The sequence below is a fragment of the Salvelinus namaycush genome, unplaced genomic scaffold (genome assembly GCF_016432855.1).
Source record: "Salvelinus namaycush isolate Seneca unplaced genomic scaffold, SaNama_1.0 Scaffold1055, whole genome shotgun sequence".
NCBI classification, from domain to species: Eukaryota; Metazoa; Chordata; class Actinopteri; order Salmoniformes; family Salmonidae; genus Salvelinus; species Salvelinus namaycush.
In genome coordinates this window covers 16240-41911 of record NW_024057737.1, presented here as the reverse complement: position 1 = coordinate 41911, position 25672 = coordinate 16240, and the positions used below count along the sequence as shown (strand labels likewise).

General features: G+C 49.1%; 1 protein-coding gene and 1 non-coding gene across 2 annotated transcripts in view; one reads left to right on the top strand and one right to left on the bottom strand.

Moving 5' to 3' along the window:
- Positions 1–848: 848 nt before the first annotated feature.
- The window catches only part of LOC120035427 (mitochondrial import receptor subunit TOM70-like), a gene marked incomplete at its 3' end in the record, with an annotated part of 33820 nt that continues 8996 nt past the window's right edge, over positions 849–25672 (top strand). The window contains exons 1-2 of the mRNA XM_038982171.1: positions 849–1153; positions 20516–20689. Coding sequence (XP_038838099.1) covers positions 908–1153; positions 20516–20689 — 420 coding nt within the window. The remainder of the gene's footprint in view (positions 1154–20515; positions 20690–25672) is intronic.
- Positions 1776–1849, bottom strand: trnai-gau. Its single transcript has one exon. It is a non-coding gene; the product is annotated as a tRNA-Ile (tRNA).

Here is a 25672-nt window from a genome sequence, read left to right as displayed (position 1 = left end):
CAGTTCTCTGCTGCCAATGACTGGAATGAACAACAAAAATCCCTGAAACTGGAAACACTTATCTCCCTCACTAGCTTTAAGCACCAGCTGTCAGAGCAGCTCATAGATTACTGCACCTGTACATAGCCCATCTATAATTTAGCCCAAACAACTACCTCTTTCCCTACTGTATTTATTTATTTATTTTGCTCCTTTGCACCCCATTATTTCTATCTCTACTTTGCACATTCTTCCACTGCAAATCAACCATTCCAGTGTTTTACTTGCTATATTGTATTTACTTCGCCACCATGGCCTTTTTTTTGCCTTTACCTCCCTTATCTCACCTCACTTGCTCACATTGTATATAGACTTATTTTTCTACTGTATTATTGACTGTATGTTTGTTTTACTCCATGTTTAACTCTGTGTTGTTGTATGTGTCGAACTGCTTTGCTTTATCTTGGCCAGGTCGCAATTGTAAATGAGAACTTGTTCTCAACTTGCCTACTTGGTTAAATAAAGGTGAAATACATTTAAAAAATAAAAAATAAAATGTTTTTAAAATAAAGGTTAATAACATGAACAGTTTATGTGAGTGTTAAATAATGACCATCTTTATCAGTGGTAAAGCACAACAAATACAGACATACTGTCTCTCATAGTCAAGGTAGGTCTGTTGATATGAATTTGTTGCAGCCTCCATTACATACAACGTACACTAGATGGGGCCGTTGCACTGCATGTCATTTTGTAGTGGCGTTTTTGTTGTTGTTGTCCTGTGTAGTCCGGAAGTACAGAGTACCCCGCCCCGGTTGCAGTTGCACAGCGCCCGCCAGTATCCCAAGATTCCACTGTTCCTGCTATGACCTCGCCGATAACGGAGTCGGTAGTGTAAGCAGTGTTGTGTGCTCTCCTTGCGTGGTGGATGATGGCCGCTTCAAAGCCCGTTGAGCCGCAGTCCGGGAGCAGTCTCCCCCGCTGGCAGCTGGCCCTCCTGATCGGAACCCCCATAGTCCTGGGTGTAGGAGCTGTTTACCTGTGGAACCGCAGCAAGACGAAGGACTCACCGGGGAAACGGAATGGGGAACGGACAACTCCAGAAGGCAGCGCGAGCCCCGTCCAGGGCCAAGACGGCGCAGCTAACCGAGCTAGTCGCGAGCTGGAGGACATGGTATGAATCTCTGTCTCTCCTAGATATTACTCTGCTTTACTTCACTTTTCCTGCCCAGACGGGTACTAGCTATAACACTAAATCCTTGTTCCTTGAGCATAATTTGTTCAGTACCGAAATACATTCAAGGACAGACTGTCAATGAATCCCACCTACATTTAGCAGATGGCCGCTAACTAGCTAGGTAGCTAGTTAGAATGGTAAAAAGCACGCTAACTAACGTTAACTGTGTGCCTAAATAACAATTTCAATTTAGTAAACTAAGGGGGTAATACTAAGTCATATTTAACATGGTATGACCAAAATATGTAGCTAACTAGTTAGTTGGGTGAACTGCGAGCCAATCACATGTTTTACTAATGATATAGAGCCATCAAGAAGTATTCATACCCCTGGACTTTTTTAATTGAACACTTTTTTAATTGAACATTTATTTAACTAGGCAAGTCAGTTAAGAACAAATAATTATTTACAATGACGGCCTACCGAGGAACAGTGGGTTAACTGCCTTGTTCAGGTGCAGAACAACAGATTTGTACCATGTCAGCCTGGGGATTCGATCTCGCAACCTTTCGGTCCAACTCTCTAACCACTAGGCTACCTGCCGCCCCAAAATAGATCTTGGCTAATACGGGTATCAAACCCGCGAGCTTCGCGTTATCAGCACAATGCTCTAACCAACTGAGCTAACCGGCCTTTTTTTCCATCTTTATTTAACCAGGTAGGCCAGTTGAGAACAAGTTCTCATTCACAACTGCAAAAAGTTAATTACTTTGCCAAATCTTTTACAGTATTGCTTTAGTGCCTTGTTGCAAACAGGGTACATGTTTTGGAATATTTTTATTCTGTACAGGCTTCCTTCTTTTTACTCTGTCATTTAGGTTAGTATTGTGGAGTAACTACAATGTTGTTGATCCATCCTCAGTTTCCTCCTATCACAGCCATTAAACTCTGTAACTGTTTTAAAGTCACCATTGGCCACATAGTGAAATCCCTGAGCGGTTTCCTTCCTCTCCGGCATCTGAGTTATGAAGGACGCCTGTATCATTGTAGTGACTGGGTGTATTGATACACCATCCAAAGTGTAATGAATAACTTCACCATGCTCAAAGGGATATTCAATGTCTGCTTTTTATTTGATTTTACCATCTACCAATAGGTGCCCTTCTTTGCGAGACATTGGAAAACCTCCCTGGTCTTTGGTTGAATCTGTTTTGAAATTCACTGCTCGACTGAGGGACCTTACAGATGTAGTCATTCAAAATCCTGTTAAACACTATTATTACACACAGTGAGTCCATGCAACTTATTATGTGACTTGTTAAGCACATTTTTACTCCTGAACTTATTCAGCGGTTGAATACTTATTGACTCAAGACATATATATTTTTCATTTTTTTAAATTAATTTGTAACAATTTCAAAAAAACATAATTCACTTTGACATTATGGGGTATTGTGTGTGTAGGCCAGTGACCAAAACAATCTCAATTATATCCCTTTTTTAAAATTCAGGCTGTGTAACAACAAAATGTGGGAAAAAGTCAAGGGGTGTGAATATTTTCTGAAGGCATTGAGTCACCTTGCTTTTCCTTTCGTTTACTCGTTAGCTAACAAGTCAATCACCACACACTACGGCTGGGCAGAACTCCTGGTCATTGTAGCTCGTTGATTGGTCTCTGTGATTGCCCTTGTTCCCATAGTTGGTAAGGGGGGACAGATCTTAATTGGTTTCAGACAGGGAAGGGTTTGCCAGTCGAACAAAAAGTCTGATCCTGAATCTGCATTTAAGGGTAGCTACATAGTTGTGTCATCTTGTTGTGTTACGTGCTTGTACACATTCACATAACCCAATCAATGTGACAAGTCCACAGTCAGTGTTGTATGGAAACCCTTCCAATGCACTGCCTCACTCCATTTTGAGGTCATTTGTAACCTGCTAGCCACACCCAACATGAGTCCACAGTTCAAAGTCTCTCCTCATTTGAATGAATTCTGTGATGAGCTTGACGTCTCGCTATCCAGGTGAGCTGCCAATGAGTAAGTCTCACAATCATACCATTATTGTGGATTGTCAAATTAATATAATAGTTTGATTAAAACATTTGCGTGGTTTGCAAGAACGATTTCCATAATAATCCTGTTTACATGGACTGAAATCAGGCTACCTGTCGGGACTTCGTCAATCAAAATAAACGTTCTACCACAGCGACCATGTTCTTTTTGGGAAGCTTATTTGATTTGATAAAATGTGTATGTTTACTAAAATGCATACTCACCTCACTCGCCCTGAAGAGGGAGGCCCACTCGCCCTAAAGAGGGAGGCCCACTCGCCCTAAAGAGGGAGGCCCACTCGCCCTGAAGAGGGAGGCCCACTCGCCCTGGAGAGGGAGGCCCACTCGCCCTGGAGAGGGAGGCCCACTCGCCCTGGAGAGGGAGGCCCACTCGGCTGGTTCTGGCACATGCGCAGATCAGACACACCACTGGAACGCCCATTAAGGTGTTTACTCGTCCTAATCATTCAAAACATTGCTCAGAAAACCAGGTGTTTTAATCAGCGTATGTTTACTTGGATTATTAACTGATGCTGATTTTAAGATGAGGTGTTTAAATTACTACTGCCATAAGAATGTTTAATATTCAATTATTAGTGTGCATGTAAACTTACTCAATGTCAGGGCTGCAGGGTAGCAGGTAGCTCAGTTTACACAAGTCAGCACCATGAAGGCCACTCCTCCCTAGTGTCTTTAGGCTTATTAAGAACCACTCAGCCTGGCTAGCCCCTCCCTCTCTTGGACATGGGGGATTACACCATCTGAGTGGGATGCCTTCTCCAACTGAGCAGTCAGGCTGGATGGATGGAGTAGGGGGACTTGCAGGATGGATGGATGGTTAGGGATGGAGTAGGGGGACAGTCAGGCTGGATGGATGGTTAGGGATGGAGTAGGGGGACTTGCAGGATGGATGGATGGTTATGGACGGAGTAGGGGGACAGTCTGGCTGGATGGAGTAGGGGGACAGTCTGGCTGGATGGAGTAGGGGGACAGTCTGGCTGGATGGATGGTTAGGGATGGAGTAGGGGGACTTTCAGGATGGATGGATGGTTATGGACGGAGTAGGGGGACAGTCTGGCTGGATGGAGTAGGGGGACAGTCAGGCTGGATGGATGGTTAGGGATGGAGTAGGGGGACAGTCAGGCTGGATGGATGGTTAGGGACGGAGTAGGGGGACTTGCAGGATGGATGGATGGTTAGGGACGGAGTAGGGGGACAGTGTGGCTGGATGGATGGTTAGGGATGGAGTAGGGTGACTTGCAGGATGGATGGATGGTTATGGACGGAGTAGGGGGACAGTCTGGCTGGATGGAGTAGGGGGACAGTCTGGCTGGATGGAGTAGGGGGACAGTCTGGCTGGATGGATGGTTAGGGATGGAGTAGGGGGACTTTCAGGATGGATGGATGGTTATGGACGGAGTAGGGGGACAGTCTGGCTGGATGGAGTAGGGGGACAGTCTGGCTGGATGGATGGTTAGGGATGGAGTAGGGGGACAGTCTGGCTGGATGGAGTAGGGGGACAGTCTGGCTGGATGGATGGTTAGGGATGGAGTAGGGGGACTTGCAGGATGGATGGATGGTTAGGGACGGAGTAGGGGGACAGTGTGGCTGGATGGATGGAGTAGGGGGACAGTCAGGCTGGATGGACGGAGTAGGGGGACAGTCAGGATGGATGGATGGTTATGGACGGAGTAGGGGGTCAGGCTGGATGGATGGTTAGGGATGGAGTAGGGGGACAGTCAGGCTGGATGGAGTAGGGGGACAGTCAGGCTGGATGGATGGTTAGGGACGTGTAGTGTTGACCCGGTAGTCCATGGAGTGTAGTGTTGACCCGGTAGTTCATGGAGTGTAGTGTTGACCCGGTAGTCCATGGAGTGTAGTGTTGACCCGGTAGTCCATGGAGTGTAGTGTTGACCCGGTAGTTCATGGAGTGTAGTGTTGACCCGGTAGTTCATGGAGTGTAGTGTTGACCCGGTAGTTCATGGAGTGTAGTGTTGACCCAGTAGGTCATGTTGACCCGGTAGTTTATGGAGTGTAGTGTTGACCCGGTAGTTCATGGAGTGTAGTGTTGACCCAGTAGGTCATGTTGACCCGGTAGGTCATGGAGTGTAGTGTTGACCCGGTAGTCCATGGAGTGTAGTGTTGACCCGGTAGTCCATGGAGTGTAGTGTTGACCCGGTAGTCCATGGAGTGTAGTGTTGACCCGGTAGTTCATGGAGTGTAGTGTTGACCCGGTAGGTCATGGAGTGTAGTGTTGACCCGGTAGGTCATGGAGTGTAGTGTTGACCCGGTAGGTCATGGAGTGTAGTGTTGACCCGGTAGGTCATGGAGTGTAGTGTTGACCCGGTAGGTCATGGAGTGTAGTGTTGACCCGGTAGGTCATGGAGTGTAGTGTTGACCCGGTAGGTCATGGAGTGTAGTGTTGACCCGGTAGGTCATGGAGTGTAGTGTTGACCCGGTAGGTCATGGAGTGTAGTGTTGACCCGGTAGGTCATGGAGTGTAGTGTTGACCCGGTAGGTCATGGAGTGTAGTGTTGACCCGGTAGGTCATGGAGTGTAGTGTTGACCCGGTAGGTCATGGAGTGTAGTGTTGACCCGGTAGGTCATGGAGTGTAGTGTTGACCCGGTAGGTCATGGAGTGTAGTGTTGACCCGGTAGGTCATGGAGTGTAGTGTTGACCCGGTAGGTCATGGAGTGTAGTGTTGACCCGGTAGGTCATGGAGTGTAGTGTTGACCCAGTAGGTCATGTTGACCCGGTAGGTCATGGAGTGTAGTGTTGACCCGGTAGTCCATGGAGTGTAGTGTTGACCCGGTAGTCCATGGAGTGTAGTGTTGACCCGGTAGGTCATGGAGTGTAGTGTTGACCCGGTAGGTCATGGAGTGTAGTGTTGACCCGGTAGTTCATGGAGTGTAGTGTTGACCCAGTAGGTCATGTTGACCCGGTAGTTCATGGAGTGTAGCGTTGACCCGGTAGTTCATAGAGTGTAGCGTTGACCCGGTAGTTCATGGAGTGTAGCGTTGACCCGGTAGTCCATGGAGTGTAGCGTTGACCCGGTAGTCCATGGAGTGTAGCGTTGACCCGGTAGTCCATGGAGTGTAGCGTTGACCCGGTAGTTCATGGAGTGTAGTGTTGACCCGGTAGTTCATGGAGTGTAGTGTTGACCCGGTAGTTCATGGAGTGTAGTGTTGACCCGGTAGCTCATAGAGTGTAGTGTTGACCCGGTAGTTCATGGAGTGTAGCGTTGACCCGGTAGTTCATGGAGTGTAGTGTTGACCCGGTAGTTCATGGAGTGTAGTGTTGACCCAGTAGGTCATGTTGACCCGGTAGTTTATGGAGTGTAGTGTTGACCCGGTAGTTCATGGAGTGTAGTGTTGACCCAGTAGGTCATGTTGACCCGGTAGGTCATGGAGTGTAGTGTTGACCCGGTAGTTCATGGAGTGTAGTGTTGACCCGGTAGGTCATGGAGTGTAGTGTTGACCCGGTAGTCCATGGAGTGTAGTGTTGACCCGGTAGTTCATAGAGTGTAGTGTTGACCCGGTAGTTCATGGAGTGTGGTGTTGACCCAGTAGGTCATGGAGTGTAGTGTTGACCCGGTAGTTCATGGAGTGTAGTGTTGACCCAGTAGGTCATGTTGACCCGGTAGTTCATGGAGTGTAGTGTTGACCCAGTAGTTCATGGAGTTAGTGTTGACCCGGTAGTTCATGGAGTGTAGTGTTTACCCGGTAGTTCATGGAGTGTAGTGTTGACCCAGTAGGTCATGTTGACCCGGTAGTTTTTGGAGTGTAGTGTTGACCCGGTAGTTCATGGAGTGTAGTGTTGACCCAGTAGGTCATGTTGACCCGGTAGGTCATGGAGTGTAGTGTTGACCCGGTAGTTCATGGAGTGTAGTGTTGACCCGGTAGGTCATGGAGTGTAGTGTTGACCCGGTAGTCCATGGAGTGTAGTGTTGACCCAGTAGTTCATGGAGTGTATTGTTGACCCAGTAGTTCATGGAGTGTAGTGTTGACCCAGTAGTCCATGGAGTGTATTGTTGACCCGGTAGTTCATGGAGTGTAGCGTTGACCCGGTAGTTCATGGAGTGTAGCGTTGACCCGGTAGTTCATGGAGTGTAGCGTTGACCCGGTAGTTCATGGAGTGTAGCGTTGACCCGGTAGTTCATGGAGTGTAGTGTTGACCCGGTAGTTCATGGAGTGTAGTGTTGACCCGGTAGTTCATGGAGTGTAGTGTTGACCCAGTAGCTCATAGAGTGTAGTGTTGACCCGGTAGTTCATGGAGTGTAGCGTTGACCCGGTAGTTCATGGAGTGTAGTGTTGACCCGGTAGTTCATGGAGTGTAGTGTTGACCCAGTAGGTCATGTTGACCCGGTAGTTTATGGAGTGTAGTGTTGACCCGGTAGTTCATGGAGTGTAGTGTTGACCCAGTAGGTCATGTTGACCCGGTAGGTCATGGAGTGTAGTGTTGACCCGGTAGTTCATGGAGTGTAGTGTTGACCCGGTAGGTCATGGAGTGTAGTGTTGACCCGGTAGTCCATGGAGTGTAGTGTTGACCCGGTAGTTCATAGAGTGTAGTGTTGACCCGGTAGTTCATGGAGTGTGGTGTTGACCCAGTAGGTCATGGAGTGTAGTGTTGACCCGGTAGTTCATGGAGTGTAGTGTTGACCCAGTAGGTCATGTTGACCCGGTAGTTCATGGAGTGTAGTGTTGACCCAGTAGTTCATGGAGTTAGTGTTGACCCGGTAGTTCATGGAGTGTAGTGTTTACCCGGTAGTTCATGGAGTGTAGTGTTGACCCAGTAGGTCATGTTGACCCGGTAGTTTTTGGAGTGTAGTGTTGACCCGGTAGTTCATGGAGTGTAGTGTTGACCCAGTAGGTCATGTTGACCCGGTAGGTCATGGAGTGTAGTGTTGACCCGGTAGTTCATGGAGTGTAGTGTTGACCCGGTAGGTCATGGAGTGTAGTGTTGACCCGGTAGTCCATGGAGTGTAGTGTTGACCCAGTAGTTCATGGAGTGTATTGTTGACCCAGTAGTTCATGGAGTGTAGTGTTGACCCAGTAGTCCATGGAGTGTATTGTTGACCCGGTAGTTCATGGAGTGTAGCGTTGACCCGGTAGTTCATGGAGTGTAGCGTTGACCCGGTAGTTCATGGAGTGTAGCGTTGACCCGGTAGTTCATGGAGTGTAGCGTTGACCCGGTAGTTCATGGAGTGTAGCGTTGACCCGGTAGTTCATGGAGTGTAGCGTTGACCCGGTAGTTCATGGAGTGTAGCGTTGACCCGGTAGTTCATGGAGTGTAGCGTTGACCCGGTAGTCCATGGAGTGTAGCGTTGACCCGGTAGTCCATGGAGTGTAGCGTTGACCCGGTAGTCCATGGAGTGTAGTGTTGACCCGGTAGTTCATGGAGTGTAGTGTTGACCCGGTAGTTCATGGAGTGTAGTGTTGACCCGGTAGTTCATGAAGTGTAGTGTTGACCCGGTAGTTCATGGAGTGTATTGTTGACCCGGTAGTTCATGGAGTGTAGTGTTGACCCAGTAGGTCATGTTGACCCGGTAGTTTATGGAGTGTAGTGTTGACCCGGTAGTTCATGGAGTGTAGTGTTGACCCAGTAGGTGATGTTGACCCGGTAGTTCATGGAGTGTAGCGTTGACCCGGTAGTTCATGGAGTGTAGTGTTGACCCGGTAGTTCATGGAGTGTAGTGTTGACCCGGTAGTTCATGGAGTGTAGTGTTGACCCAGTAGGTCATGTTGACCCGGTAGTTTATGGAGTGTAGTGTTGACCCGGTAGTTCATGGAGTGTAGTGTTGACCCAGTAGGTCATGTTGACCCGGTAGGTCATGGAGTGTAGTGTTGACCCGGTAGTTCATGGAGTGTAGTGTTGACCCGGTAGGTCATGGAGTGTAGTGTTGACCCGGTAGTCCATGGAGTGTAGTGTTGACCCGGTAGTTCATAGAGTGTAGTGTTGACCCGGTAGTTCATGGAGTGTGGTGTTGACCCAGTAGGTCATGGAGTGTAGTGTTGACCCAGTAGGTCATGTTGACCCGGTAGTTTATGGAGTGTAGTGTTGACCCGGTAGTTCATGGAGTGTAGTGTTGACCCAGTAGGTGATGTTGACCCGGTAGTTCATGGAGTGTAGCGTTGACCCGGTAGTTCATGGAGTGTAGTGTTGACCCGGTAGTTCATGGAGTGTAGTGTTGACCCGGTAGTTCATGGAGTGTAGTGTTGACCCAGTAGGTCATGTTGACCCGGTAGTTTATGGAGTGTAGTGTTGACCCGGTAGTTCATGGAGTGTAGTGTTGACCCAGTAGGTCATGTTGACCCGGTAGGTCATGGAGTGTAGTGTTGACCCGGTAGTTCATGGAGTGTAGTGTTGACCCGGTAGGTCATGGAGTGTAGTGTTGACCCGGTAGTCCATGGAGTGTAGTGTTGACCCGGTAGTCCATGGAGTGTAGTGTTGACCCGGTAGTTCATGGAGTGTGGTGTTGACCCAGTAGGTCATGGAGTGTAGTGTTGACCCAGTAGGTCATGGAGTGTAGTGTTGACCCGGTAGTTCATGGAGTGTAGTGTTGACCCAGTAGGTCATGTTGACCCGGTAGTTCATGGAGTGTAGTGTTGACCCAGTAGTTCATGGAGTTAGTGTTGACCCGGTAGTTCATGGAGTGTAGTGTTTACCCGGTAGTTCATGGAGTGTAGTGTTGACCCAGTAGGTCATGTTGACCCGGTAGTTTTTGGAGTGTAGTGTTGACCCGGTAGTTTTTGGAGTGTAGTGTTGACCCGGTAGTAAATGGAGTGTAGTGTTGACCCAGTAGGTCATGTTGACCCGGTAGGTCATGGAGTGTGGTGTTGACCCAGTAGGTCATGGAGTGTAGTGTTGACCCAGTAGGTCATGGAGTGTAGTGTTGACCCGGTAGTTCATGGAGTGTAGTGTTGACCCAGTAGGTCATGTTGACCCGGTAGTTCATGGAGTGTAGTGTTGACCCAGTAGTTCATGGAGTTAGTGTTGACCCGGTAGTTCATGGAGTGTAGTGTTTACCCGGTAGTTCATGGAGTGTAGTGTTGACCCAGTAGGTCATGTTGACCCGGTAGTTTTTGGAGTGTAGTGTTGACCCGGTAGTTCATGGAGTGTAGTGTTTACCCGGTAGTTCATGGAGTGTAGTGTTGACCCAGTAGGTCATGTTGACCCGGTAGTTCATGGAGTGTAGTGTTGACCCGGTAGTTCATGGAGTGTAGTGTTGACCCAGTAGGTCATGTTGACCCGGTAGGTCATGGAGTGTAGTGTTGACCCGGTAGTTCATGGAGTGTAGTGTTGACCCGGTAGGTCATGGAGTGTAGCGTTGACCCGGTAGTTCATGGAGTGTAGCGTTGACCCGGTAGTTCATGGAGTGTAGCGTTGACCCGGTAGTTCATGGAGTGTAGCGTTGACCCGGTAGTTCATGGAGTGTAGCGTTGACCCGGTAGTTCATGGAGTGTAGCGTTGACCCGGTAGTTCATGGAGTGTAGCGTTGACCCGGTAGTTCATGGAGTGTAGCGTTGACCCGGTAGTTCATGGAGTGTAGCGTTGACCCGGTAGTTCATGGAGTGTAGCGTTGACCCGGTAGTCCATGGAGTGTAGCGTTGACCCGGTAGTTCATGGAGTGTAGCGTTGACCCGGTAGTTCATGGAGTGTAGTGTTGACCCGGTAGTTCATGGAGTGTAGCGTTGACCCGGTAGTTCATGGAGTGTAGCGTTGACCCGGTAGTTCATGGAGTGTAGCGTTGACCCGGTAGTCCATGGAGTGTAGCGTTGACCCGGTAGTCCATGGAGTGTAGCGTTGACCCGGTAGTCCATGGAGTGTAGCGTTGACCCGGTAGTTCATGGAGTGTAGCGTTGACCCGGTAGGTCATGGAGTGTAGTGTTGACCCGGTAGTTCATGGAGTGTAGTGTTGACCCGGTAGTTCATGGAGTGTAGTGTTGACCCGGTAGTTCATGGAGTGTAGTGTTGACCCGGTAGTTCATGGAGTGTAGTGTTGACCCGGTAGGTCATGGAGTGTAGTGTTGACCCAGTAGTTCATGGAGTGTAGTGTTGACCCGGTAGTTCATGGAGTGTAGTGTTGACCCGGTAGTTCATGGAGTGTAGTGTTGACCCGGTAGTTCATGGAGTGTAGTGTTGACCCGGTAGTTCATGGAGTGTAGTGTTGACCCGGTAGTTCATGGAGTGTAGTGTTGACCCGGTAGTTCATGGAGTGTAGTGTTGATACGTACTCCTCTTCCACATTGAGCTTTGCAGTGTTTTTCTGTCTAGTATTAGCCACGCTACAAGCTTGTTGTGAGCTAAAATGAGTTCACAAACACAACCCACACCCCGCCTCCTGAAAACAAGCTCCGCCAGTGAAATGGCAAACACACACACAAGCAGCACAGACTTTATGACACATGAACCAGTATGATTAACAGGGAGAAGGCGGTAACACAGACTAGATGACACATGAACCAGTATGATTAACAGAGAGAAGGCAGTAACTCAGACTTTATGACACATGAACCAGTATGATTAACAGAGAGAAGGCAGTAACACAGACTAGATGACACATGAACCAGTATAATAAACAGAGAGAAGGCAGTAACTCAGACTTTATGACACATGAACCAGTATGATTAACAGAGAGAAGGCAGTAACTCAGACTAGATGACACATGAACCAGTATGATTAACAGAGAGAAGGCAGTAACTCAGACTAGATGACACATGAACCAGTATGATTAACAGAGAGAAGGCAGTAACACAGACTAGATGACACATGAACCAGTATAATAAACAGAGAGAAGGTAGAGAACTAACTCACTGTGTGAATCCTGACTGCACTGTACTAAACGAGCGGGAGATCACCAACTAGAAAGTTAGTGCTGTTGGTACAAGCGGTGTCTGGGGCAGTACGAGCGGTGTCTGGGGCAGTACGAGCGGTGTCTGGGGCAGTATGAGCGGTGTCTGGGGCAGTATGAGCGGTGTCTGGGGCAGTATGAGCGGTGTCTGGGGCAGTATGGGCGGTGTCTGGGGCAGTATGGGCGGTGTCTGGGGCAGTATGGGCGGTGTCTGGGGCAGTATGGGCGGTGTCTGGGGCAGTACGGGCGGTGTCTGGGGCAGTACGGGCGGTGTCTGGGGCAGTACGGGCGGTGTCTGGGGCAGTACGGGCGGTGTCTGGGGCAGTACGGGCGGTGTCTGGGGCAGTACGGGCGGTGTCTGGGGCAGTAAGCCAAAACACTGGTGGATGATGCTTGGGAGAGACAGTGGTAGGAGCATTCTCTTACCCACGGAACGAGCAGATATTGTCCACTGAACCCCCTTTCATCCTCAAAGTAATCACTTATTCTTACCGAAAACTATAGACCTGTAGCTAATATTGACTTTTTGTTGATGAGCAAGTCTCCACTACCTCATTCTACATATAGCTAAAAAAAAATTGTGGTGGTCGAATCAGTATTTATGAAATTCAATATGTGCACAAATTAGCTAGTTAACGCGTTAGCTAGCTAGTGTTCGCTGGCTGAACATGTGTCAAACCAATCCATATGACAGGAAAGACAGGGATGCTAACAGAGCAAGTTGACACACTCCATGCTGAATACTCCCTCTAGCTAGCTAGCGTAGTGAAGTTGTAGCTAATGTGTAACAGTTTAACTTTACTCCGTCCCCTCGCCCCGACCCGGGCGCGAACCAGGGACCCTCTGCACACATCAACAACAGTCACCCACGAAGCATCGTTACCCATCGCTCCACAAAAGCCGCGGTCCTTGCAGAGCAAGGGGAACCACTACTTCAAGGTCTCAGAGTGCGCACCACCGCTAACTAGCTAGCCGTTTCACATCCGTTACAAATGCACAAATTAGTTTTCATGATATGTTCTTTAGCTTACTGCTCTCTGTGACGTTATCACTGATGGATTCTGACGTCTAAACTTGAAATATCCTTGTGTATGGTACTGAGGGGGGGAGAGGGGAATGCCGAACACGTTAATGTTAGACATCAGGTATCCTATGGAAAGGAGAAGGGCCACAGTCTGGTTTCAGTTGGCTTGTGATTTGAAATACTTGCTACACCAGAAGTTAATGGTTATATGTAGGTGGGATCAATTAAGGTTGGATATGAGCCAGCGCCATGGAAAGGCAATCGCATGGTTGCCGTCACTGATAAGGTTGGAGAGCTGTGGATTAGTGAGGAATCGGGGCCGAGGTCAGGTCACATTAAGGGAGAAGGAACAGTTTATTACCTACATCACTTAACATCTGTATTGCTAAGCAGGAAGTTATGTTTAGTGAGGAGGAGGAGACTCCGCCTAAAGGGGATGTTTATATATTTGGGAACGTGTCTTTGTCTGTTCAGCTGTCTGACCCATTGGGTGAATATACTTGGTTTGAGCTTTTCCTAGTTGTCCGTTAGGTTTTTACTCTGTTTTTTAAAAAACAAACATCACGTTGGCCAAATGTTCCAAAGTAGCGAAGCACTGTGCAAGCTGTCAAATACCTGCTGAGTTCTGAGAACATCCTGGAACTTTAGTGCCACACAATTACATTAACAACCTGGCAAACTAGCTACCGTCTGGCCATTCAAACAGGCTTGCACTAGGCTGCCTCATAGCTACCGTCTGGCCATTCAAACAGGCTTGCACTAGGCTGCCTCATAGCTACCGTATGGCCATTCAAACAGGCTTGCACTAGGCTGCCTCATAGCTACCGTCTGGCCATTCAAACAGGCTTGTACTAGGCTGCCTCATAGCTACCGTCTGGCCATTCAAACAGGCTTGCACTAGGCTGCCTCATAGCTACCGTCTGGCCATTCAAACAGGCTTGCACTAGGCTGCCTCATAGCTACCGTCTGGCCATTCAAACAGGCTTGCACTAGGCTGCCTCATAGCTACCGTATGGCCATTCAAACAGGCTTGCACTAGGCTGCCTCATAGCTACCGTCTGGCCATTCAAACAGGCTTGCACTAGGCTGCCTCATAGCTACCGTCTGGCCATTCAAACAGGCTTGCACTAGGCTGCCTCATAGCTACCGTCTGGCCATTCAAACAGGCTTGCACTAGGCTGCCTCATAGCTACCGTATGGCCATTCAAACAGGCTTGCACTAGGCTGCCTCATAGCTACCGTCTGGCCATTCAAACAGGCTTGCACTAGGCTGCCTCATAGCTACCGTCTGGCCATTCAAACAGGCTTGCACTAGGCTGCCTCATAGCTACCGTCTGGCCATTCAAACAGGCTTGCACTAGGCTGCCTCATAGCTACCGTCTGGCCATTCAAACAGGCTTGTACTAGGCTGCCTCATAGCTACCGTCTGGCCATTCAAACAGGCTTGCACTAGGCTGCCTCATAGCTACCGTCTGGCCATTCAAACAGGCTTGCACTAGGCTGCCTCATAGCTACCGTCTGGCCATTCAAACAGGCTTGCACTAGGCTGCCTCATAGCTACCGTATGGCCATTCAAACAGGCTTGCACTAGGCTGCCTCATAGCTACCGTCTGGCCATTCAAACAGGCTTGCACTAGGCTGCCTCATAGCTACCGTCTGGCCATTCAAACAGGCTTGCACTAGGCTGCCTCATAGCTACCGTCTGGCCATTCAAACAGGCTTGCACTAGGCTGCCTCATAGCTACCGTATGGCCATTCAAACAGGCTTGCACTAGGCTGCCTCATAGCTACCGTCTGGCCATTCAAACAGGCTTGCACTAGGCTGCCTCATAGCTACCGTCTGGCCATTCAAACAGGCTTGCACTAGGCTGCCTCATAGCTACCGTATGGCCATTCAAACAGGCTTGCACTAGGCTGCCTCATAGCTACCGTCTGGCCATTCAAACAGGCTTGCACTAGGCTGCCTCATAGCTACCGTCTGGCCATTCAAACAGGCTTGCACTAGGCTGCCTCATAGCTACCGTCTGGCCATTCAAACAGGCTTGCACTAGGCTGCCTCATAGCTACCGTATGGCCATTCAAACAGGCTTGCACTAGGCTGCCTCATAGCTACCGTATGGCCATTCAAACAGGCTTGCACTAGGCTGCCTCATAGCTACCGTCTGGCCATTCAAACAGGCTTGCACTAGGCTGCCTCATAGCTACCGTCTGGCCATTCAAACAGGCTTGCACTAGGCTGCCTCATAGCTACCGTCTGGCCATTCAAACAGGCTCGAACTAGGCTGCCTCATAGCTACCGTCTGGCCATTCAAACAGGCTCGCACTAGGCTGCCTCATAGCTACCGTCTGGCCATTCAAACAGGCTCGCACTAGGCTGCCTCATAGCTACCGTCTGGCCATTCAAACAGGCTCGCACTAGGCTGCCTCATAGCTACCGTCTGGCCATTCAAACAGGCTCGCACTAGGCTGCCTCATAGCTACCGTATGGCCATTCAAACAGGCTTGCACTAGGCTGCCTCATAGCTACCGTATGGCCATTCAAACAGGCTTGCACTAGGCTGCCTCATAGCTACCGTATGGCCATTCAAACAGGCTTGCACTAGGCTGCCTCATAGCTACCGTATGGCCATTCAAACAGGCTTGCACTAGGCTGCCTCATAGCTACCGTATGGCCATTCAAACAGGCTTGCACTAGGCTGCCTCATAGCTACCGTCTGGCCATTCAAACAGGCTTGCACTAGGCTGCCTCATAGCTACCGTCTGGCCATTCAAACAGGCTTGCACTAGGCTGCCTCATAGCTACCGTCTGGCCATTCAAACAGGCTTGCACTAGGCTGCCTCATAGCTACCGTATGGCCATTCAAACAGGCTTGCACTAGGCTGCCTCATAGCTACCGTATGGCCATTCAAACAGGCTTGCACTAGGCTGCCTCATAGCTACCGTCTGGCCATTCAAACAGGCTTGCACTAGGCTGCCTCATAGCTACCGTCTGGCCATTCAAACAGGCTTGCACTAGGCTGCCTCATAGCTACCGTCTGGCCATTCAAACAGGCTCGAACTAGGCTGCCTCATAGCTACCGTCTGGCCATTCAAACAGGCTCGCACTAGGCTGCCTCATAGCTACCGTCTGGCCATTCAAACAGGCTCGCACTAGGCTGCCTCATAGCTACCGTCTGGCCATTCAAACAGGCTCGCACTAGGCTGCCTCATAGCTACCGTCTGGCCATTCAAACAGGCTCGCACTAGGCTGCCTCATAGCTACCGTATGGCCATTCAAACAGGCTTGCACTAGGCTGCCTCATAGCTACCGTATGGCCATTCAAACAGGCTTGCACTAGGCTGCCTCATAGCTACCGTATGGCCATTCAAACAGGCTTGCACTAGGCTGCCTCATAGCTACCGTATGGCCATTCAAACAGGCTTGCACTAGGCTGCCTCATAGCTACCGTATGGCCATTCAAACAGGCTTGCACTAGGCTGCCTCATAGCTACCGTCTGGCCATTCAAACAGGCTTGCACTAGGCTGCCTCATAGCTACCGTCTGGCCATTCAAACAGGCTTGCACTAGGCTGCCTCATAGCTACCGTCTGGCCATTCAAACAGGCTTGCACTAGGCTGCCTCATAGCTACCGTATGGCCATTCAAACAGGCTTGCACTCGGCTGCTCCCGAGAGCAGAGTGATTTTCAGAATGAGGAATTAGTTAGGCAGATGAGCAAAATCTCCATTGTTTTTTTTAGATGAGTTACACATCCTACAAGACAGATGGGTTGAGGGGTGGGCGTCGCGTAGGAGTGACGCGGTCTGAAAGACAATGCCTCTTACCCTGGGAGTTTGACTGGTAACTCATGAATACACTCATGATACACATGCAGTCATGTCCATGGTCATGTAGAATGTTCCTTCAAATGATAATGCAGTCATGTCCATGGTCATGTAGAATGTTCCTTCAAATGATAATGCAGTCATGTCCATGGTCATGTAGAATGTTCCTTCAAATGATAATGCAGTCATGTCCATGGTCATGTAGAATGTTCCTTCAAATGATAATGCAGTCATGTCCATGGTCATGTAGAATGTTCCTTCAAATGATAATGCAGTCATGTCCATGGTCATGTAGAATGTTCCTTCAAATGATAATGCAGTCATGTCCATGGTCATGTAGAATGTTCCTTCAAATGATAACTGATGTGGCTCATGCAATGGAACGTATTTTTTGAAATGTCAGTTGAGTTGAATCAACAAATCACAGCACATATTGATGGGTAGACTTCCTGCTTTGCTTCTATGGTTACACCGGCAATGGCCGCAAGTCCACCCATTATGCTGGTGGGGGCTATCAAACCACAACATCCCTCTACTCTGACTGGTGGGGGCTATCAAACCACAACATCCCTCTACTCTGACTGGTGGGGGCTATCAAACCACAACATCCCTCTACTCTGACTGGTGGGGGCTATCAAACCACAACATCCCTCTACTCTGACTGGTGGGGGGCTATCAAACCACAACATCCCTCTACTCTGACTGGTGGGGGCTATCAAACCACAACATCCCTCTACTCTGACTGGTGGGGGCTATCAAACCACAACATCCCTCTACTCTGACTGGTGGGGGCTATCAAACCACAACATCCCTCTACTACTCTGACTGGTGGGGGCTATCAAACCATAACATCCCTCTACTCTGACTGGTGGGGGCTATCAAACCATAACATCCCTCTACTACTCTGACTGGTGGGGGCTATCAAACCATAACATCCCTCTACTACTCTGACTGGTGGGGGCTATCAAACCACAACATCCCTCTACTCTGACTGGTGGGGGCTATCAAACCATAACATCCCTCTACTACTCTGACTGGTGGGGGCTATCAAACCATAACATCCCTCTACTACTCTGACTGGTGGGGGCTATCAAACCATAACATCCCTCTACTCTGACTGGTGGGGGCTATCAAACCATAACATCCCTCTACTACTCTGACTGGTGGGGGCTATCAAACCACAACATCCCTCTACTCTGACTGGTGGGGGCTATCAAACCATAACATCCCTCTACTCTGACTGGTGGGGGCTATCAAACCATAACATCCCTCTACTCTGACTGGTGGGGGCTATCAAACCATAACATCCCTCTACTACTCTGACTGGTGGGGGCTATCAAACCACAACATCCCTCTACTCTGACTGGTGGGGGCTATCAAACCACAACATCCCTCTACTCTGACTGGTGGGGGCTATCAAACCACAACATCCCTCTACTCTGACTGGTGGGGGGCTATCAAACCACAACATCCCTCTACTCTGACTGGTGGGGGCTATCAAACCACAACATCCCTCTACTCTGACTGGTGGGGGCTATCAAACCACAACATCCCTCTACTCTGACTGGTGGGGGGCTATCAAACCATAACATCCCTCTACTCTGACTGGTGGGGGCTATCAAACCACAACATCCCTCTACTACTCTGACTGGTGGGGGGCTATCAAACCACAACATCCCTCTACTCTGACTGGTGGGGGCTATCAAACCACAACATCCCTCTATTACTCTGACTGGTGGGGGCTATCAAACCACAACATCCCTCTACTCTGACTGGTGGGGGCTATCAAACCACAACATCCCTCTACTCTGACTGGTGGGGGCTATCAAACCACAACATCCCTCTACTCTGACTGGTGGGGGCTATCAAACCACAACATCCCTCTACTCTGACTGGTGGGGGCTATCAAACCACAACATCCCTCTACTCTGACTGGTGGGGGCTATCAAACCATAACATCCCTCTACTCTGACTGGTGGGGGCTATCAAACCACAACATCCCTCTACTCTGACTGGTGGGGGCTATCAAACCACAACATCCCTCTACTCTGACTGGTGGGGGCTATCAAACCACAACATCCCTCTACTCTGACTGGTGGGGGGCTATCAAACCACAACATCCCTCTACTCTGACTGGTGGGGGCTATCAAACCACAACATCCCTCTGACTGGTGGGGGCTATCAAACCACAACATCCCTCTACTCTGACTGGTGGGGGCTATCAAACCACAACATCCCTCTACTCTGACTGGTGGGGGGCTATCAAACCACAACATCCCTCTACTCTGACTGGTGGGGGCTATCAAACCACAACATCCCTCTACTCTGACTGGTGGGGGCTATCAAACCACAACATCCCTCTACTCTGACTGGTGGGGGCTATCAAACCACAACATCCCTCTACTCTGACTGGTGGGGGCTATCAAACCACAACATCCCTCTACTCTGACTGGTGGGGGCTATCAAACCACAACATCCCTCTACTCTGACTGGTGGGGGCTATCAAACCACAACATCCCTCTACTCTGACTGGTGGGGGCTATCAAACCACAACATCCCTCTACTCTGACTGGTGGGGGGCTATCAAACCACAACATCCCTCTACTCTGACTGGTGGGGGCTATCAAACCACAACATCCCTCTACTCTGACTGGTGGGGGCTATCAAACCACAACATCCCTCTACTCTGACTGGTGGGGGCTATCAAACCACAACATCCCTCTGACTGGTGGGGGCTATCAAACCACAACATCCCTCTACTCTGACTGGTGGGGGCTATCAAACCACAACATCCCTCTACTCTGACTGGTGGGGGGCTATCAAACCACAACATCCCTCTACTCTGACTGGTGGGGGGCTATCAAACCACAACATCCCTCTACTCTGACTGGTGGGGGCTATCAAACCACAACATCCCTCTACTCTGACTGGTGGGGGCTATCAAACCACAACATCCCTCTACTCTGACTGGTGGGGGCTATCAAACCACAACATCCCTCTACTCTGACTGGTGGGGGCTATCAAACCACAACATCCCTCTACTACTCTGACTGGTGGGGGCTATCAAACCATAACATCCCTCTACTCTGACTGGTGGGGGCTATCAAACCATAACATCCCTCTACTCTGACTGGTGGGGGGCTATCAAACCACAACATCCCTCTACTCTGACTGGTGGGGGCTATCAAACCATAACATCCCTCTACTCTGACTGGTGGGGGCTATCAAACCATAACATCCCTCTACTCTGACTGGTGGGGGCTATCAAACCACAACATCCCTCTGACTGGTGGGGGCTATCAAACCACAACATCCCTCTACTCTGACTGGTGGGGGCTATCAAACCACAACATCCCTCTACTCTGACTGGTGGGGGCTATCAAACCACAACATCCCTCTACTACTCTGACTGGTGGGGGCTATCAAACCACAACATCCCTCTACTCTGACTGGTGGGGGCTATCAAACCACAACATCCCTCTACTACTCTGACTCTGGACCGGGCCCAGGGTGCTACTAACTCTGTCTCTCTCCTTTCCATCCTGTAGAGTCCTCTGGACCGGGCCCAGGGTGCTACTAACTCTGTCTCTCTCCTTTCCATCCTGTAGAGTCCTCTGGACCGGGCCCAGGGTGCTAAGAACAAGGGCAACAAGTACTTCAAGGCTGGGAAGTATGAGCAGGCCATCCAGTGTTACACAGAGGCCATCGGTCTGTGTCCTAGAGAGAACCATACAGACCTGTCCACCTTCTACCAGAACAGAGCTGCTGCCTACGAACAGCAGGTTAGTGGCAACTGTCACCATGGCAACCATTCATTATGATGCTCTGTATGTGTTCCTGTGGGTTTATAGCAGAGGAGGCTGGTGAGGGGAGGATAGCTCATAATAGCTGGAATGGAATGCTGTTTCATTCATTCCAGACCAGCCATTACAATGAGCACGTCTTCTGATCGAAGGTGTCATCAGACACCACTGGTTTACACTGGACAACTAGTGTCCCTGTGTTAACATTAACAACACTGGTTTACACTGGACACCTAGTGTCCCTGTGTTAACATTAACAACACTGGTTTACACTGGACAACTAGTGTCCCTGTGTTAACATTAACAACACTGGTTTACACTGGACAACTAGTGTCCCTGTGTTAACATTAACAACACTGGTTTACACTGGACAACTAGTGTCCCTGTGTTAACATTAACAACACTGGTTTACACTGGACAACTAGTGTCCCTGTGTTAACATTAACAACACTGGTTTACACTGGACAACTAGTGTCCCTGTGTTAACATTAACAACACTGGTTTACACTGGACAACTAGTGTCCCTGTGTTAACATTAACAACACTGGTTTACACTGGACAACTAGTGTCCCTGTGTTAACATTAACAACACTGGTTTACACTGGACAACTAGTGTCCCTGTGTTAACATTAACAACACTGGTTTACACTGGACAACTAGTGTCCCTGTGTTAACATTAACAACACTGGTTTACACTGGACAACTAGTGTCCCTGTGTTAACATTAACAACACTGGTTTACACTGGACAACTAGTGTCCCTGTGTTAACATTAACAACACTGGTTTACACTGGACAACTAGTGTGTCCCTGTGTTAACATTAACAACACTGGTTTACACTGGACAACTAGTGTGTCCCTGTGTTAACATTAACAACACTGGTTTACACTGGACAACTAGTGTCCCTGTGTTAACATTAACAACACTGGTTTACACTGGACAACTAGTGTGTCCCTGTGTTAACATTAACAACACTGGTTTACACTGGACAACTAGTGTGTCCCTGTGTTAACATTAACAACACTGGTTTACACTGGACAACTAGTGTCCCTGTGTTAACATTAACAACACTGGTTTACACTGGACAACTAGTGTGTCCCTGTGTTAACATTAACAACACTGGTTTACACTGGACAACTAGTGTGTCCCTGTGTTAACATTAACAACACTGGTTTACACTGGACAACTAGTGTCCCTGTGTTAACATTAACAACACTGGTTTACACTGGACAACTAGTGTCCCTGTGCTAACATTAACAACACTGGTTTACACTGGACAACTAGTGTCCCTGTGTTAACATTAACAACACTGGTTTACACTGGACAACTAGTGTGTCCCTGTGTTAACATTAACAACACTGGTTTACACTGGACAACTAGTGTGTCCCTGTGTTAACATTAACAACACTGGTTTACACTGGACAACTAGTGTCCCTGTGCTAACATTAGCAACACTGGTTTACACTGGACAACTAGTGTCCCTGTGTTAACATTAACAACACTGGTTTACACTGGACAACTAGTGTCCCTGTGTTAACATTAACAACACTGGTTTACACTGGACAACTAGTGTGTCCCTGTGTTAACATTAACAACACTGGTTTACACTGGACAACTAGTGTCCCTGTGTTAACATTAACAACACTGGTTTACACTGGACAACTAGTGTGTCCCTGTGTTAACATTAACAACACTGGTTTACACTGGACAACTAGTGTGTCCCTGTGTTAACATTAACAACACTGGTTTACACTGGACAACTAGTGTGTCCCTGTGTTAACATTAACAACACTGGTTTACACTGGACAACTAGTGTCCCTGTGTTAACATTAACAACACTGGTTTACACTGGACAACTAGTGTGTCCCTGTGTTAACATTAACAACACTGGTTTACACTGGACAACTAGTGTGTCCCTGTGTTAACATTAACAACACTGGTTTACACTGGACAACTAGTGTCCCTGTGTTAACATTAACAACACTGGTTTACACTGGACAACTAGTGTCCCTGTGTTAACATTAACAACACTGGTTTACACTGGACAACTAGTGTGTCCCTGTGTTAACATTAACAACACTGGTTTACACTGGACAACTAGTGTGTCCCTGTGTTAACATTAACAACACTGGTTTACACTGGACAACTAGTGTCCCTGTGTTAACATTAACAACACTGGTTTACACTGGACAACTAGTGTGTCCCTGTGTTAACATTAACAACACTGGTTTACACTGGACAACTAGTGTCCCTGTGTTAACATTAACAACACTGGTTTACACTGGACAACTAGTGTCCCTGTGTTAACATTAACAACACTGGTTTACACTGGACAACTAGTGTCCCTGTGTTAACATTAACAACACTGGTTTACACTGGACAACTAGTGTCCCTGTGTTAACATTAACAACACTGGTTTACACTGGACAACTAGTGTCCCTGTGTTAACATTAACAACACTGGTTTACACTGGACAACTAGTGTCCCTGTGTTAACATTAACAACACTGGTTTACACTGGACAACTAGTGTCCCTGTGTTAACATTAACAACACTGGTTTACACTGGACAACTAGTGTCCCTGTGTTAACATTAACAACACTGGTTTACACTGGACAACTAGTGTCCCTGTGTTAACATTAACAACACTGGTTTACACTGGACAACTAGTGTCCCTGTGTTAACATTAACAACACTGGTTTACACTGGACATGTGGTGCTGTACCCAGGGTTACATGTGGTGCTGTGCCCAGGGTTACATGTGGTGCTGTACCCAGGGTTACATGTGGTGCTGTACCCAGGGTTACATGTGGTGCTGTACCCAGGGTTACATGTGGTGCTGTACCCAGGGTTTCATGTGGTGCTGTACCCAGGGTTTCATGTGGTGCTGTACCCAGGGTTACATGTGGTGCTGTACCCAGGGTTTCATGTGGTGCTGTACCCAGGGTTTCATGTGGTGCTGTACCCAGGGTTTCATGTGGTGCTGTACCCAGGGTTTCATGTGGTGCTGTACCCAGGGTTTCATGTGGTGCTGTACCCAGGGTTACATGTGGTGCTGTACCCAGGGTTTCATGTGGTGCTGTACCCAGGGTTTCATGTGGTGCTGTACCCAGGGTTTCATGTGGTGCTGTACCCAGGGTTACATGTGGTGCTGTACCCAGGGTTTCATGTGGTGCTGTACCCAGGGTTTCATGTGGTGCTGTACCCAGGGTTTCATGTGGTGCTGTACCCAGGGTTTCATGTGGTGCTGTACCCAGGGTTTCATGTGGTGCTGTACCCAGGGTTTCATGTGGTGCTGTACCCAGGGTTTCATGTGGTGCTGTACCCAGGGTTTCATGTGGTGCTGTACCCAGGGTTACATGTGGTGCTATACCCAGGGTTACATGTGGTGCTGTACCCAGGGTTTGGGTTACATGTGGTGCTGTACCCAGGGTTTGGGTTACATGTGGTGCTGTACCCAGGGTTACATGTGGTGCTGTACCCAGGGTTACATGTGGTGCTGTACCGAGGGTTACATGTGGTGCTGTACCGAGGGTTACATGTGGTGCTGTACCCAGGGTTTCATGTGGTGCTGTACCCAGGGTTTCATGTGGTGCTGTACCCAGGGTTTCATGTGGTGCTGTACCCAGGGTTTCATGTGGTGCTGTACCCAGGGTTTCATGTGGTGCTGTACCCAGGGTTTCATGTGGTGCTATACCCAGGGTTTCATGTGGTGCTGTACCCAGGGTTTGGGTTTCATGTGGTGCTGTGCCCAGGGTTTGGGTTTCATGTGGTGCTGTACCCAGGGTTTGGGTTTCATGTGGTGCTGTACCCAGGGTTTGGGTTTCATGTGGTGCTGTACCCAGGGTTACATGTGGTGCTGTACCCAGGGTTTCATGTGGTGCTGTACCCAGGGTTTCATGTGGTGCTGTACCCAGGGTTACATGTGGTGCTGTACCCAGGGTTTCATGTGGTGCTGTACCCAGGGTTTCATGTGGTGCTGTACCCAGGTTTACATGTGGTGCTGTACCCAGGGTTTCATGTGGTGCTGTACCCAGGGTTTCATGTGGTGCTGTACCCAGGGTTTCATGTGGTGCTGTACCCAGGGTTTCATGTGGTGCTGTACCCAGGGTTACATGTGGTGCTGTACCCAGGGTTACATGTGGTGCTGTACCCAGGGTTACATGTGGTGCTGTACCCAGGGTTACATGTGGTGCTGTACCCAGGGTTACATGTGGTGCTGTACCCAGGGTTACATGTGGTGCTGTACCCAGGGTTACATGTGGTGCTGTACCCAGGGTTTCATGTGGTGCTGTACCCAGGGTTTCATGTGGTGCTGTACCCAGGGTTTCATGTGGTGCTGTACCCAGGGTTTCATGTGGTGCTGTACCCAGGGTTTCATGTGGTGCTGTACCCAGGGTTTCATGTGGTGCTGTACCCAGGGTTTCATGTGGTGCTGTACCCAGGGTTTCATGTGGTGCTGTACCCAGGGTTTCATGTGGTGCTGTACCCAGGGTTTCATGTGGTGCTGTACCCAGGGTTTCATGTGGTGCTGTACCCAGGGTTTCATGTGGTGCTGTACCCAGGGTTTCATGTGGTGCTGTACCCAGGGTTTCATGTGGTGCTGTACCCAGGGTTTCATGTGGTGCTGTACCCAGGGTTTCATGTGGTGCTGTACCCAGGGTTTCATGTGGTGCTGTACCCAGGGTTTCATGTGGTGCTGTACCCAGGGTTTCATGTGGTGCTGTACCCAGGGTTTCATGTGGTGCTGTACCCAGGGTTTCATGTGGTGCTGTACCCAGGGTTTCATGTGGTGCTGTACCCAGGGTTTCATGTGGTGCTGTACCCAGGGTTTCATGTGGTGCTGTACCCAGGGTTTCATGTGGTGCTGTACCCAGGGTTTCATGTGGTGCTGTACCCAGGGTTTCATGTGGTGCTGTACCCAGGGTTTCATGTGGTGCTGTACCCAGGGTTTCATGTGGTGC